General features: G+C 44.0%; 1 protein-coding gene across 5 annotated transcripts in view; it reads left to right on the top strand.

Moving 5' to 3' along the window:
- tanc1b (tetratricopeptide repeat, ankyrin repeat and coiled-coil containing 1b) overlaps window positions 1–16496 on the top strand; it is a 120478-nt gene that overhangs the window by 37649 nt on the left and 66333 nt on the right. For all 5 annotated transcript variants that reach the window (XM_077002941.1, XM_077002937.1, XM_077002939.1 and 2 more), the window contains exon 4: window positions 9884–9976. In XM_077002941.1, coding sequence (XP_076859056.1) covers window positions 9884–9976 — 93 coding nt within the window. The remainder of the gene's footprint in view (window positions 1–9883; window positions 9977–16496) is intronic.

The following is a 16496-nucleotide window of genomic DNA, read 5'->3' as shown; positions in this document are numbered from 1 at the left end:
TGTTTGCTCTGTCCTGTGCCTCATTTCCTTATAACATAAGGAATGTGTTTTATTGTGGCAACCTTTTTACAATGTGTTGTTTAACTAAAGCCTCAACAAAGCAACTTTGAGTGGCTGTTCCAATTACACGCATATCAGATGACCATGACACATGCTCTTGAATTCTTTGATCATTATAGAAAAGCTAACATGTGTTTCACAGGACCCACTGTCTGTTTTATCCTGCGCGCTTTACTAAGCTGGTGGAGGTGGCACTTCAATGAATTGGAATAACCCCAGATGCTGTTTGACTCCACACTGCCCCCCTTTGGCCATTCAGGTTCATTGCCCCTCATTCTGACAATCTGGGTGTATTTTGATATCATTTTGTTTCTTACAAAATCCTCCCTGAAATATTTACAAGTTAGCCGTGTTCTGTTTCATTACCACAGGAGACCAGTGTGGGATAACATTTCTTCAGATGTCAAGATTAACATTGTTCTGTTTCAAAAATTATAAGTCGATCAGTCAAACTTCATTCAAATTGCACTTTTTAGAACACTTTTCAAATGACTGGGTCCAAGTTAGGGAAGAACTCCCTGAGGCTTAGAGGCAAACCTTAAGAGGAACCAAGACAGAAGGACAATCCCATCCTGTGGTTGACATTGGACAGCATAATGAAATGAACAATATTAATCAAATTATCAATAATTACAAAAGAAAACAACAGAAAAACACAATGCCAGCAAAAGAACAAAAGAGGGGTAACTATATTTATATTTAATATGGTGTTGGTGTTGCAAGACCAGGTCTGGTACAACTCAGGAACAAGGGTTACTTTATTCAGTACTGCATCCAGATGAGAAGGAAAAACACATTATATTTCATTAGAAAATAACCCCTCTAGCTCTGATGCTGACAATGAGTTACAAATTTCTGACTTGGTATTAGGTTGTTTGGCTTTGGTTTGCATACATATCTCCACTCAAAAGATGGCTTATGTTGGAGGTAAAATTTAGATTGACGAGGCCGTCTCTACTCTGTTACCTCTCTCCTCTCCTGCTCTCCTGTCTTTGTCTGCTGGTGAAATTTGAGCTAAACACGGGAGGAAGTATGGAGCGTAGACACGGAGGCGAGGGGGCGAGGGGAAAGGTTTCAGGATGCACGCAAAACAGCCTCTCAAGGTCAACGCAAGCAGGCTGCCTCCTCTCAGCCCTCCCCACGGGTCAGACCAAAGGCGTTCCTACTGCAGGAGTACCGTTTGTGTTACACCTCCATCTCTCTCTCTCTCTCTCTCTCTCTCACACACACACACACACACACACACACACACACACACACACACACACACACACACACACACACGACACCCTCACCGCCTCTTTGTTCTCAGCTGAAGGACCGTTATTCACCCCATCTTTCAGAAACCGCTAGACTCTCTCTCCTGTGCCGGAGGCTGCAACCGCTAAAGCCCTTGAATCTTTAAGCAGTGTGCAGGGACTCGCGCGTGAGCTGTTACCAGCGCTTCCTTCCGCAGAAACAGTTAATGAGGCTGTCGCGCTGCTGTTAGCCTGAGCTCGTTATGCACGGCAGACCTTTGGGGCATATCAGAGCTCTGTTAATATCATATTCACTGCTGCACTGGCCAGCTTGTCATTTCAAAATCCATGTGTGTGGCATTAAACCAGAGGAAGACAGATCCCTTGTGAACCATTATTGGCTGAACTAGTGAGAGCTAGAGTGTGGCTCCCTGACTGAGAACAGAGTTTAAGGGGAAATTCAACCTACAAAATGACACCTCTGATATGCTGAAATTATATATATATATATATATATATATATATATATATATATATATATATTTAACTACTGCATTCTAAGATATTTCTGCTTTTGTCACCCAATCCTCATAGTTGGCTTTTTAATTTTTCACACCAGCAGATAAGTGAAGCTGAAATGCACTGGCCAAATTCATTAAACCGGCAGATATAACGTCACCTTAACCGTGAGCAGAGCTCCGCTAACATGTTTCCTCATTTTTTATTGTGGATTGCCAGAGTCTTTTACTGTCTGTGTGATATATAGTGCTACTGCTTTTGGTCCTCATTTGCATATGAGGATAGCAGTTCATAATACAGCACTGCTTCACAAAAATACCACCTGAACCTCCCCAGTAAGAAACCAAAGAGGATTTCATGATCTTTTCTCTAACAATGTTACATGCAAGTCAGCAACAGATTTCTGCACCCATTTAGCTAACTGACGAATCATTGAGGCACATTTTTTTGGTCTGTTTAGAGTAAGAATGATGGCAGACTTTGCAACTGCAATAGTGGAAATACACATCGAGGAAGTGGAGTTGTTTGAACGTGGTCCCACAGACGAACGCAGTCCCACAAACGAACACGGTCCCACCGACATTTATAGTAATGTCTATCAGTGGCTTGGAGGATGTGGGGGTGTGTGTCTGTCTGTCTGTGTCTGTCTGTCTCTGTGTGTGTGTGTGTGTGTGTGTGTGTGTGTGTGTGTGTGTGTGTGTGTGTGTGTGTGTGTGTGTGTGTGTCTTCACCAGCTAAGCATGAAGTAAATTATTGGAAGTGCTCTGATGTCTTACTGCCATATTTAACTTATATGCAACATAAAAGATTCATGACATTCTAAATTATAAATAGGGGAGAGTAGGTGACTACACAGGTGTTTGTGCGTGAGAGAGAAACCGATTTAGATCTGATTGAGAGCCTCTCATCTGCATCGGCGTTCTCATCTGCCTCACACTTTTGACATTAGTGCTGAAAACACAAAGAGAGGAACAGATTGGTAATGCAGACCCATAAACACAGCAGCAGGAGGACAAATACTCCACCTCCAGTTAATGTGCTGTTTACTTTCATCAGCTCCCCTCAGTACATCCCTAGGAGAGCCATATATATCCATGTTGATTGATAGTAATGCATGTGTATGAATTCCGAACTACAGCAGCCATTGATTGCAGAAGAGCAAAAGAAGGTTTTAATACATGGTAAATATTTGCGGAGAGGAAGGGTACCTGTGGTGCTGTGAGATACTGAGGTGGTCTGTGCCGGAAAAGCTAATGTGGAATCAGTGTAGGCAAACATTCTTGAGGATGCGCTTTGGCAGGTATTTGAGTTGAATCAGCAATGAGTATGAGAAAGTTGCTATCTCAGTTGCATACACATCCTCATATATATTTATGAGCTCCAAAAGCAGTTATTGTAATTGTAGTTTAGAGTTTTTTTCTTTTTTTAAAAAAAATTAAAGTATATAAATAATAATGACTCAGGAACACACACGCACACACACTGAGCTGTGGTCATTTGAAAACCATTTCTGACTGGATCTTTAAGCACATAAAAAGAATCTCATTGCTTTCTGGAGACAAGCCCAGCCACTACCATTAAAATCTCACTGTACCTAATGCTGCAGTATTTTAATGTTAGTTTTGCCTGTGGCTTAGCACTGCCAAGACTCCATCTTGCCCTCAAACATTTGGTGAAACTGAGCTTCTTGAAACACCCAGTGCAAATAGCAATTTATCATTGTAATGAATGGTCACATCATTTCAAAACCTTTCAGTATGACAAGTTAATAGATTTTATAGTTTGTTTTTCACAGGGTTGTATTCCACAGGGCTGTTAACACCTCCCCCCCCCCCCCCACCTCCTTCTCCTGTCTCCTTCTCCTGTCTCCTTCTCCTGTCTCCTTCTCCTGTCTCCTTCCCCTGTCTCCTTCTCCTGTCTCCTTTGGCGTCCTGAAAGTCCAAACCTGACCCCTTTGTCTTCACACCTGACTTCCAGCTAAACGGATGGAGATCCTTCAGACCAAGTCCACACCGTCTCTGCTTTGACACTTGTAGTTGAGAACACAAAGCCCAGGTTCCCTAGTGCATCGTGTAACAGTTACAGAGCAGGACACTGTCAGTATAGTAGGGCACTTCAACCTGAACCACAGGTGCTAGTTGCACCACCGAGCTGTGCTGCATCCTTTTAAGCAGATGTTTGGTGCCTCCAATCAGACCTGTGGTCACATCTGCTAACCCACTCGCTACGTTACTCCCATTAGTCTAGGCAGGTTTGTGATCGGTGCATGCCGATGAAGGCAAGAACAAGCAGGCTTCTTTTCCTTCATCTTCATCTACCTCTTCGTCTTGGACACCAGCACACATGGCCATTAACAATATGCACATGTGAAAGAAGATTCAAATCTGAAAAGGCCGCAAGTAGAATAGCATGAGGAGATTCTGACCATGAAACAAAAGGAATTAGCATTCACATTTGCATAATGTACATATATGAGGCTGAATATAGCTGACATGCAGCCCTTCCAAACTGCAGGGATTAGGGTTAATTAGACATCGCATTGGGATGCAGGTCAATATACGTGTTTCTGTCCTGCAGTGACCGAGTGGACCTACAGAACAGCCCCAGACTGCCTCTCAGTATCACCACTCTCATGAATCTTTCATGTGACAAAAGTGAGCTTTCAACTCTGGGCGTCACTTCCATCTTTATTTGACAGAGCAGGACAGAAGAGTGATATTTTAAAGTGAATGAAAGGGAGAAAGAGGAGTATTGTCACAGCCCGCTCTCTTCCTGTGGCCTCTGTTGGTGGTACAGAGGACCATGTGTCTGGGGGGAGAGATGGAAATGTGAAGAAGTCACGGAGTGCATCTCGAAGAATGCAGTGACTCCATGTTCATAAAGCTCCTTTTAACCGCGCCATTAATCATCTACCATTGTATATCTACATGTAACTGTGGGTACTCAGAGCTCAGATACCTCCCTCTCTCTCTGCTTTCACTGACACACACACACACACACACACACACACACACACACACACACACACACACACACACAGGCAGAAGGTCTCTGATTGGGGATAAATGTGTAAAAGTGTCTCTGACACCTTTTAAATGTCCGGCATTCCGGATGCGCCAGAACCGGAGACGTGGGCGAGGTGTGAAACGGAAGAAAGGTGTAAAATTCCACAGGTACGTGCAGGTGTGCACTTAGCTCACCACTGCAGGTGAGAAGTTTTAATGATGTACATTTAAAAATGGCCATATTGACTTTTTTGACGTGCACCATTGTTCAGTGTGAATGGTGCATCATGCTGGCAGACACACACACACACACACACACACACAAACATTTACAGCCCCATCATTTTGACCACCAAGTAGTTACTTTTTAATGGATAGACCAGAGTCCACTCAGGAAGCTGCTGTCAACAAGAGAATCTACAGATGCTCATTTTGGTTCTTTTCTCTGACCGATAGCTGATGTCCATCTACTGACCATTATTTGCTGTCAAGATTAAGATTACAGTGTCTGACCCATTAAGCAACAATACTAACGCAATAAACGTTGGGTTTTTAACAGGTTTGTTTTTACTTAACTAATAAAGCAAAACAAAACACACATGGAACCCATCCGCACCAAGTGTACTGTTTAAAACGAGCACATTATCCTACATCCTACAAAGATCTAAAAAGAAAATACAATAATTAGCAAATAGTAACCAGCCTTTCAAATGTATTTTGAAAACAGATTAACTAAACAACACTCACTGAATCCTTTTGCACTATGTGTGTTATGTAACAGTGTATAACTCCCCATAGATAAATATAACATTCACATAAATAGCAAATAGTAGCCAGACATGCTGCACATGTCCACACTCTCATGCAAGTTGATTGGTATATTCAGCATGTTTTTCTTTACCATGCATCAAACTTTTAAAATCAGTGTACTTATTTATTTGTTTATTTATTTGTCTAGATTAACTGATACTATTAATCAGTCCAAACTCGTCCCATTTAGTAAATAGACATTTGGGGTCTAAAGGAGATGACGTTATATCCTTTGTACACTCTTGAAGCTTAAGTGCTGGCTGGTCTGTTGTCCTTCATGATAATGTTGGTAATGAAAAAGGCAGCTGGCTTTTGCTTTGCTCGGTTTCCTGCAGCTCCTCTCTGTATTCTGGCCGTGGTTTCTGTGCACCAGCTCTGTGTGGGAGCACCAGCAGGATTCTTTAAGCTGAGATAATACCTTTTTGGACTCTCCACACGAGACCGGAGAAGACTGCTGAGCCTCATGCATTTTAATTTACACTGATTGCATCACTGTTTCTGTGTGTGTGTGCGTGTGCGTGTTTGTGCGTGTGTGTGCGTGTGTGTGTGTGTGTGTGTAAGGAAGTAAGTCATTCCGTCTCCTCTGAGATTTGTGCTTAAGTGAGAACTGTGGATGTCTCTGAGTCTGTCTGTGTCTTCTGTCTGGGTGTTGTTTCTCAACCTGCCAACCCCCCCAACCCCCCACCGTGTCCTCAGTCGGCCGTCTCCTCTGAGTCCAGAGGATGGCTTGTTAAAGAGTAGTACTCCTCTCTGAGCAGGGCTTAAGTGATCTTCAGAGACGCTTTTATCTCTGAAGATTCCCTTTGTTCCCTGCGCTAACCCACGTCAGGACCAGCTGTGGCACTAAATGTTGCATATTAGAGGAACGTGCAGTGCATCTCTTAGCGTAGTAAGGAATGTTGAGCTATGATCTGTTTTGCTTTCTCATATCCTAATGAATATGATTCAGATACAAGCAGATGAGTCATCCTGAAACGCTGCCGATACTCTGACATCCCGTATGTCTCAGGAACGAGACAGAAGAACTCGCAGCTCGCAGATTTACACAGACCGTTGACAGGAAATGCCCTGTGTCATACACAAGGGCATCACTTTCCGGGGAAAAAAATCTAAGTCATATGTCACAGAATGTCATAACGTTTACAGTCACTTTCAAATAACCCTTTTCCACTGGGAACATGCTATTGGAGCACATGCAACATTTTGATTCCATCAGATTCCATTTCTTCAGACAGAAAAAAATTGTACAAACTGCAGCGACTAACAGCATAAGGTTCTGTGTCTCTGATGCTCAGTTCTGTTGTGCTTCATGGTAGGAGTCCATAGATGGCAGTGTACATCAGGCATAGTTGGGCCTGCAAATTTGGGCTTGACCTTATATGCATTTGCAGACATCATGTCTGCAACTCCAGACACCACAGCACAGCTGTCGCACCCCATCCAACTTCAAAACATATTACAGTTGTATGTTGTGCCCTTACACGTGTGCATGCACACAGCCTTGTGTGGCCAAGTGTTGTATACACCAGGAAAATGATGAAATTTTTATAGCTGATTCTGATTTATTTGCAGTTAAATTAGCCATTACCATTTGTTTGTGGGCTAAATGAACAAGCAAAACACCTTTCCATAACTTTTTACTAGCCACATAGTTACTAAAATTGCTGACTAGCAAGACATCCATTTGAGAGTTTTACAGGTTTTTTGGCATTTTAATAGCATGAAATTGTTAAGTAACATTGTAAGTGGTTGTTTAATTGACAACCATGATAATAGACCCATTCAGAACGTGTGAACATTGTTGTGAAAGAGCGCACTCATTTTGGCAATGGAAGTTTACCATGACCACTGTCTCATGTTAGCAGCAGTGCTAATAAAGATCTGCTGTTAGTCATAATGAAAATGTCTGAGTGTTTACAGTAGTTCCAGCATTGAATTCCACCACTATCACATTCATCACATCAAGCACCAGCATCAGAATGGTCAACTGGACAGTGGACACTCGTCCTTTAATATTATTATTATTTACTTTACTAGTTTATAAGGACTTAGGCTAAACACTATGTTTTCTGAATTAAGTAACAAAAATATCTGAATTCCTGTCTACCAATTTTGCCATTACTTTCATCTAGATCTCTCTTCTGTAGTGATTTGGGAGATCTTGATGATGAAGTTGACTCACGTAGGGAAGTGGAGTGGATTCTGTAATAATTGCAGGACCTTAAATCATTAGGTGCGTCATTGCTGTGTAGGGGTGTTTTAGGCCTTGTGTGCAATGGACAGGTGTTTGGAGGCCATTTGTGGTTGGCCCATTTGGACCACCATGTGGTACGCTCTCTTGAGCCTTGCCAGCAATTTGATAGGACAGTAGTCTTGATTTAGCTTAGGCTACTGCTCCCGTGACCCGTGTCCGGATAAGCGGTTGTGGATGGATGGATCGATAGACTTGATGTCATTTTCTGAGTTATATCTTACATAAATGTTTTTGTTTAAAGATATAAAGATAGGAGATGTCTTAATTTTTTGTTTTTGTGTGACTGGGAAAAAAAAAACAATAATACTGTAGTGGACACTATAACCACATTCACATGACCAACCTGAAGTGACTCAAATCTCTTTCATTTCTCTTTCGTAATGTAACACAGATCATTGTTTTCAGGGATGCCTAATCTTTTCAAATCTGATATCAGTCCCAAATCAGATTTTACTGTCATGTGTGTGCCTAGATCGGATCGATAGCCATGCGACTAAATGAGAGTGGTCAGACTGGCTTTTTGCCTTGATACATGTAGCTGTCAGCCAGCAGTGGCAGCTGTGGCAGAAGTGGAGCAGAGCAACAACAGTGACAACTGTAGCTGCAGAAACAGCAAAAGCTGTCTGACCTCAACCTGATTTGTCATCCACTACAGCAACATGCAGCCCAGACACGCGCTAACACTGTGTCCAGTGTAGCAGATTCAACACCAGGGGCCACTTCACCAATATGACACTTTGGTTATTGTTGGCACAGGTCACTTTAAAGCACATCTGCATGTACATTTGTGACTTTTTGAAGGGAAAATGCAATTACAGTCAAGTACAGGATGCTTGTAATTGTAATTATGAGCCATCAAGAGAGGTAATTCCAAAAAATGTAAATTTGTTAAATAGTTTTATTCATTTACTAAGGTGAGAACGATTAGCAGGGAAACTTTATTTAATTATTCACCTGGTAAAACAGGTAATGTAAGATGCTAGCAACACCAAAGCAACAAGTTTGATTTCTCAGATTATACTAATAAGCATGTAAATTGTTCTGGATGAGGGCGTTTGCTTCATGCTGAAAATGTAAATGTGAATTTACCCACACAGACAGATTATTAAAAATTCATCTGCAGTATGGTAGAATTTGTTATTTTTTAACACTCAACACTCTCTGGACTTAAAGTCTCTGGACTTAAAGTCCAGTTTTTTTATTTTCTACAGATTTCCCCATGACTTTATTTGGTCATGGTTTATACTGTCTCTGTGTTCTCTTGTGGTCTTTACATGGTTCTTAATGATAAACAGTGGAAAACGTCGCGCTTTATGGTCGTCCAGGAATGAGCCCTCTCAGATTTACAAGCTTGTGCACGTACCAGGTTTAGCCTGAATTGTTGGCAAACCTGTAAGCTTTTACTGATTCAACATGACAGGACTCACAAGCCGTTTTTCGCTTTGTAAATGTTAAGTTCGTGATAGTGTTACTTTGGCAACATTGAATGGGTCTCTTGTAAGTGAGCAGTAGCGAGGCTTTTTTTATATATATATATGTGTGTGTGTGTGTGTGTGTGTGTGTGTGTGTGTGTGACAAGGTGAGAGGCAAGGAGGAGTGGAAGAACAGAGCAATTCAGGGTTTTTTATACATAAAAAAAAATTCTCTCTCTCTCTCACATACACACACACACACACACACCATCGTGCACACTACTAGGTTATGGAGGCGAATTGTGGGGATTTCCTACTGTAGTTTCTGCTACCACAGCCAAGATGATGGTGACTGGGAGAATCCAGTCTCCCCTGGATCAGCCTCACTGTCAGTGACCAGTGCGTGTGAGGCTCTGGGAGACGGAGCTGTGCCAAGCCCCGCCCACCCAAGCCAAGCCCCACCCACATGTCCTGTGTGACGCCTGGTCACATCGCAGCGGGGGGAAGTTCTAGTGCCTGAAGAGCCTGTGCAAGCCCTGCTGGAGTTGCTGCTCGTTTCCTCACTCTCCGTTCTTCTCCAAACAGGACCAGTGAGGAGGCCGAAATATGTGGAGAGTCCGCGGATCCCGGGAGACGCCGTCGCTTCAGTGCTGAGAAAAGCAGCAGACGGCAAGGATGGTGAGTGTGTGGCGTCCTCGCGCGTGTTTGTGTGTGTCTGTGTATGTATGTGTCTGTCTGTGTATGTTTTGGGGTATATTTATGGAAATACATTTGGGTGTGTGCTGATTACACTGTGTATAAAATGCATTGAAATTGTGTATGTGTGGGTGAGTGTGTCTAATGGAATTGGGGGGGGGGGTATTAGGGTTTTAGGGCACCTTTAATATTAGTCAAGCTTGTGTTCTTTGGTTTATTAATGTGCTTTATAAATACACACAACCACATATGTGAGTGTATATGTGTGGGCAGATATGTAAATGTGTGTCTTGTATGTGTTTGTGTTGCTCCACTGGTGTTATGGTTATTGCGAGGGCTCCACACTGTGTGAAATGTGTTAATGGGGACGAGGGCACAGAGCCTGAAAGTCCAGCCTGCTGTGGCATGTGAGGCCTTTAACTCTCCGCTTATGTTGTGGCTGCACAACAGGGAGGGGTGGACCATGCCGGCGGAACAAAATACTAGTTGTCTTGTGTGTGTGTGTGTGTGTGTGTGTGTGTGTGTGTGTGTGTGTGTGTGTGTGTGTGTGTGTGTGTGTATGCACATGTGCGTACATTTTTGTGTTCTGGCTGGTGTGATTACATTCTATGGTGGTGTTTGCACACTAAATTGCTTTTGCATGTTTCAGTGTAATTGTGGATTTATGTTTGTGTTCTCTATGTGTAATTGCATGTAAATAATTGTAATTGTGTGTTCACAAATGTGCTTTAGTGCACATGGTTTTGTTATGGCCTCTGTAGCAGGATGTAGCACATAGAAGTGTATTATTGTTATCTTTTGCAAGGGCACTGAATGGTATTTGGCTCTCATGGGTGTGTGTGTCTATATTAATCACCGTGTGGGTGTGTGGATGGGGGCATAAGAACATTTGAGAACTGGGAGAACATACAACATAAATAAAGACATACAGAGAAGAAGTGATTTTCCCACAGTCACTGATATGACACCTAATGAGAAGATTAAGTGTGTGAGCATTCAGGTCATTGGAATGGTGTGTAACAGCTGCAGTGTGAACATCAGTCCACAGAGTAAAAACGTTACTGTTTAAGCATTTTGACTAGAACAATATAGACAGAAATGTTTAGATGTGCACATGTTTCTGAGCATGCTTAGCACGGTGTGCATGCAGGATCATTGTGAAGTGGGTGGAGCTTCTGAACTTTCAGCTCTGGGCATACAGGCCCCAGTGGAGTGGCAGCCTGTGGCAGCCCATGGCAGCTCTGTCGTTGGCATGACCATATCTCGTCACTGCCACGAGGGCTGGTTAAAACGTCCACGCCTCAGAGCTCCCGAGGAGGACTCACCTGAGCACTAATATATATGGAGGAGGACTCACCTGAGCACTAATATATATGGAGTAGGACTCACCTGAGCACTAATATATATGGAGGAGGACTCACCTGAGCACTAATATATAATGGAGGAGGACTCACCTGAGCACTAATATATATGGAGGAGGACTCACCTGAGCACTAATATATATGGAGTAGGACTCACCTGAGCACTAATATATATGGAGGAGGACTCACCTGAGCACTAATATATAATGGAGGAGGACTCACCTGAGCACTAATATATATGGAGGAGGACTCACCTGAGCACTAATATATATATATGGAGGACTCACCTGAGCACTAATATTTATGGAGGAGGACTCACCTGAGCACTAATATATAATGGAGGAGGACTCACCTGAGCAGTCACTGTGATGGTACTGTGCCGTGCAGAGCTGTATTTCTGCAACTGTGATGAATATAACCTGTCCTGGTCACTGGTGTACCCCCTTGAGCCTCACACACTGGAGAAATCTGAGACAGACACACACATGGGAGGCACACACACATACAGACACACACATGGGAGGCACACACACATACAGACACACACATGGGAGGCACACACACATGGGAGGCACAGAGACAGACACGCACAACATACACAACACACACACACACACACACACACACACACACACACACACACACACACACACACGTGTGCTATAAGGTATGTGTGATGTGGCTGCACTAGAATTCCAGCCTGCAAGCAGAAAGAATGTGGCTGTCTCTCTCCTGCTGTTGCAGTTGGATAGCAGCAGGGAGGAGCAGCCAATGGCGTTGCGGAGATCCCCCACCGCTCCCGGTTGGGCGGCCGCTCATCACTGCTCCTCACGCCTCATCTCCAGCACCTGCCGTTACAGCGGGAATCCTCACCGTGGCGGAGTAACCATGTGGAATAAGTTTGTATAGTTCAGTAATAGCATTAAATAATGCACTGTTAGGCTCAGAGTAAATACTCAGTAATGGTGGTTAATTAACTCTGCCTACTTGGGAGGTTTCCAGAGGTCCAGGTGTCTGCTGAGGAGTTGGGCTGCTGAATGCACTGCAGGCATTTATCCTCTTATTACCAAATGTGTACTTGGTAATATGATTTTATGGGTAGTGTCTTTGGAAACAGTAGATCCTTGATGCACAAATGCGTTTCAATGCAGCAAACTGACCATAATTGCTTAATCATAGCCATATGTAGTCCCACATAGCCAGATGCTGTCATCTCACTGTTTCAAGCCATATTCCGTCCAGGATTCTGTCACTCAAACGCGGCTATATTTGAGGTTTGATGTGTCCTGTCGGATCCATTTGGTCAACTCTCTTCATAAAAATGTTTCACGGGTGTCATGAATTTGAAACTTAAAAGGTGGCAGCATGTTTTAGGAATTTACTACGTAGGTGTCGGTCAGTCACTATATGATTCACTAAGTGTTTGCAACATTTTGCACAAGACTATGTCAAGCAGGTTATAGTACGGTGTAAGATGATGTAATGCAGAGCCATTCATCTCCTCTCTCTGGCGTGACGGATCTCCTAGCTGTGTGCAGGGGTCCAGCCTTCCAACCCATGGTTTTCTGTTTTATATGTCTTCACCATGCTCAAATAAATCAGCCGATTTTCATGAAAGTGTGAAATGAGTCTACAGACGACTTTAAAGAAAGAGAAGAGAAGGTTCTTCATGGTAATGAAAGCTGATGCCAGTAAAGGTAGTGACCTGTAGTGAGAGAGCCAGTGAGGGGGCAGGGCTGCAGGGGGCATTCTGGGAGCTGAGAGGAGTGCTAGGTGTCCGCTAAGAGGGATTCCCTTTGGTGGAATTAGTGTGTGTGTGTGTGTGTGTGTGTGTGTGTGTGTGTGTGTGTGTGTGTGTGAGAGAGAGAGAGAGTTTGGGGGGGGCAGGGTTTGAGTAAACAGTTTAGTCTGACAGTTTATTTGCATTTGAATTACAGTACAATGTTTATAAGGCATTACTGATGAGAAACTGAGAAAGACTGACTGACACATTTTTTTTTGTAATGCAGCGAATGTCAGTGTGACTAGCAGTGGCTACTCTTATGAATGTGTATACATCTGTGTGTGTGTGTGTGTGTGTGTGTGTGTGTGTGTGTGTGTGTGTGTGTGTGTGTGTGTGTGTGTGTGTGTGTGTGTGTGTGTGAGAGAGAGAGAGAGAGAGAGAGAGAGAGAGTGGAGCAGAGGGAGAGAGGGAGAAATATGTTCCCTCAGTGAGTCAGTAAGACACAAGGGAAAAGCTATGGAAGTGGAAACATCTTTTGTTCTCCTTTGAAGAGAGATAGAATTTCTTAAACAGTCAGAACCTGCATAGTCTAAGACTTGAGTGGGGGGGTACAGGCGACTGACAGCCAACAGTTGTCTGATATGCATAAGCTGTAGTCTGAGTTTACACCTACTCACTCACTGCCTGTCTGTCTCAGTCAACTGGTTCAGCTTTTCTCGTTTCTGTTACTCTCAGTCTTTTGAACCAGCTCCCTCTTCCCTTTCTCTCTTTCATGTTCTCTCTCTCTCTCTCCTTTCTGTCTCCATTTATCTTTCAGTGTCATCATCATCCCAGCACGTGCTGTAATTTCTCTGTCATTTTTGGTGCTGGCAGTCCACCACACCATCGTAAGGCATCTCGCCAATCTGCTCCATGTCACATGTGGGGCTCTTTTCCAGATGTAAACTCATCTCACTCTCCATACGGAATGGTGCATCTGTTCATCACCCCTCACATCGCACGCTCACACACACACGGACACACTCTCTCACACACTTCCGTATGATGCGTTTTTGAAACACGGCAATTTGTCAGGGTCTGTTCGCAACACGCCACTCGTAAGTGGACACACATGTGTACGCTGCCGACACTTACCTGGACTCCACTTACCTGGGCTCCACTTACCTGGGCTCCACTTACCTGGGCTCCACTTACCTGGGCTCCACTTACCTGGGCTCCACTTCCCCCCTGCGTTGTTTTCCGTTTCACGGTGGAAGCGTGTGATTGGAGAAGAGTCCGTGCGCAGCGCTGGGTTCATTCACTCCCACCCTTCAGCAGGTTCTCATTTCCGCTGACAGCGGCCTGACCAGCACGGAGGAGCTGACCAGAATCAGGATTACATGCTCGCGCAGCTGCGTCCCAGAGACGGAGGCCGCAAGGGCTCTAGCGTTTAATGAAAGATGTGGCTGAAGTAAATGACCAACGAGTAATGCGGGGCGATGAAAGACGGATCGCACGCATCCTGTACGTACGGTGGAATGAGTGAGTGAAGGAATGAACGGCGCTGAAGAGATGGAAACTGAAGGCTCGAAGCAAACAGGATTTTTTTTGCTGGAGGAGTTTCATCTTATCTATAAAATGTGTGAAGTTGTTCCATCAGGAGCAGGTTGTTAGCAGAGGCCTGCTAATGCTAGCGCTCAGATTAATCAGAAAGCTGAGATTACTCGCCTCCCACACAGAGAAGCACACTGATTATTCGGCTTCATATTAGATGTGCACCTCTCTCAACTTATCCAAATTGAACATCATCTTTTGATGAGAGTGTAATTTGTAGAAAGCCCATAATCTTCATCCATCTACTTTTCTGCCTGTTCCAATTTGTGCAAAAGCTCTGAAAGTTACCCAAGTTAAACATGACCGTAATATCAAGCTTTTTTGCCTCTTTTTCTCTGTTAGCTACCAAGAAGCCAATCTCTGTTAGCTACCTAGAAGTGGAGAGCCGTTAAAACCTGTGCGGTCCACAAAAGCGAATCCTCTTAGTGGAGCAGGTCTTTGTGATGGTGAAGATGGATGAGTGCTAATTAAGGCCAACCTAGACACACTCTCTCTCTCTCTCTATCTCTCTCTCTCTCTCTCTCTTTCTCTCTCTTTCTTTCTCTCTCCCTCTCCCCCTTCTTTTATGCTGTTCTCAAATTACAGACCCCACCAGTCTCATCGTGGGCATCTTTAGGAGTCCCAGAGTAGAGAAATGGTGGAAAATGCCTTATGTCTTTCTTATTTGGTTCTGCAGAGTGATGTCCCATATTTAGGGCTGAGCCTTTGGGTCTTAAGAGTCGTTGCTGTCCTGTCCTCTCCTCTCTTCCTCGATGCATAAAACGTGTAGTCCACGTTTGTGTCGGTGCACATTGTGTGTGCTCTGTGACTGTGTAAGCTTTGCAGTCAGTCTCTGAGTGGATCTGAGAAGAGGAGAAACTGCATTCATCAAGTGTTCATTAAAGCCGGGTTTTGGAAAGCAAACCCAACTCCCAACGAATGCCAACCAGTTCACGTCTTTCTCACACATACAGGGACATGGGACAGTGATAAGACAGACTTGTAGGGCCAGCTTGTTCGTACGCAGTTGTACACACACACACACACACACACACACACACACACACACACACACACACACACACACACACAGACAAGAGCTTTAGCTGATATTTTTGTCACACACACACACACACACACACACACACACACACACACACACACACACACACACACACACACACACACAGACAAGAGCTTTAGCTGATATTTTTGTCCATTTTCCCTCATGGTTTTCTTGTCCTTATCTAAATATTAGAATTGGGAGTAGTGACAGACATGCAAGAAGAAGAAACTCATTTGGAGTGCAAGGAACACAAAACTACTCTCTCTCCCACCTTTCATATCCATCGCCCACCTCTCCAGCCTTAGTTTCCTGCTTACTATGTGAAATCAAGTTTGATTTCATGTCGAACATAGCAGGCTTCTGCCAGCCCTCTGCCAGATGTCGACTGAATCGCTCGGCGCCTTGCTTTAAACACAGGTTATTCAGCCATGGTCACAGTCATCCTGAAAGCGCTGCCTACACACACATTTGTTGTTTGCCGTGGCGTGAATGCGGTCAGATGCAGGGCGCTTGACGTGGCGTGGTTGACCTCGTCTGGCCTGGTTATGTCAAAGGTGCTCATGCTCCATTTGCTGTGCCTCGTTATTCCCGTTAACGACTTCTGTAATGTTCGCGCCTGCTTTCACAAGTGAGGCCTTATTGCTGTTCAGACTCCCTCTCAGGCTTAATGAATTTTTGCCAGTTCACTCCTGGCGGACTGCAACACTTGAACAGCTGAGCCTTTGGCTTGTGGACACCTGCCTAAATCAATGAAGGCTGCGGAGGTCGGAGCAGCGCACC

Source organism: Brachyhypopomus gauderio, chromosome 4, assembly GCF_052324685.1.
Source record: "Brachyhypopomus gauderio isolate BG-103 chromosome 4, BGAUD_0.2, whole genome shotgun sequence".
In the NCBI taxonomy this organism is placed as follows: Eukaryota; Metazoa; Chordata; class Actinopteri; order Gymnotiformes; family Hypopomidae; genus Brachyhypopomus; species Brachyhypopomus gauderio.
Note: the sequence above shows the minus strand (reverse complement) of the source record. Positions and strands in the feature narration are given on the sequence as shown.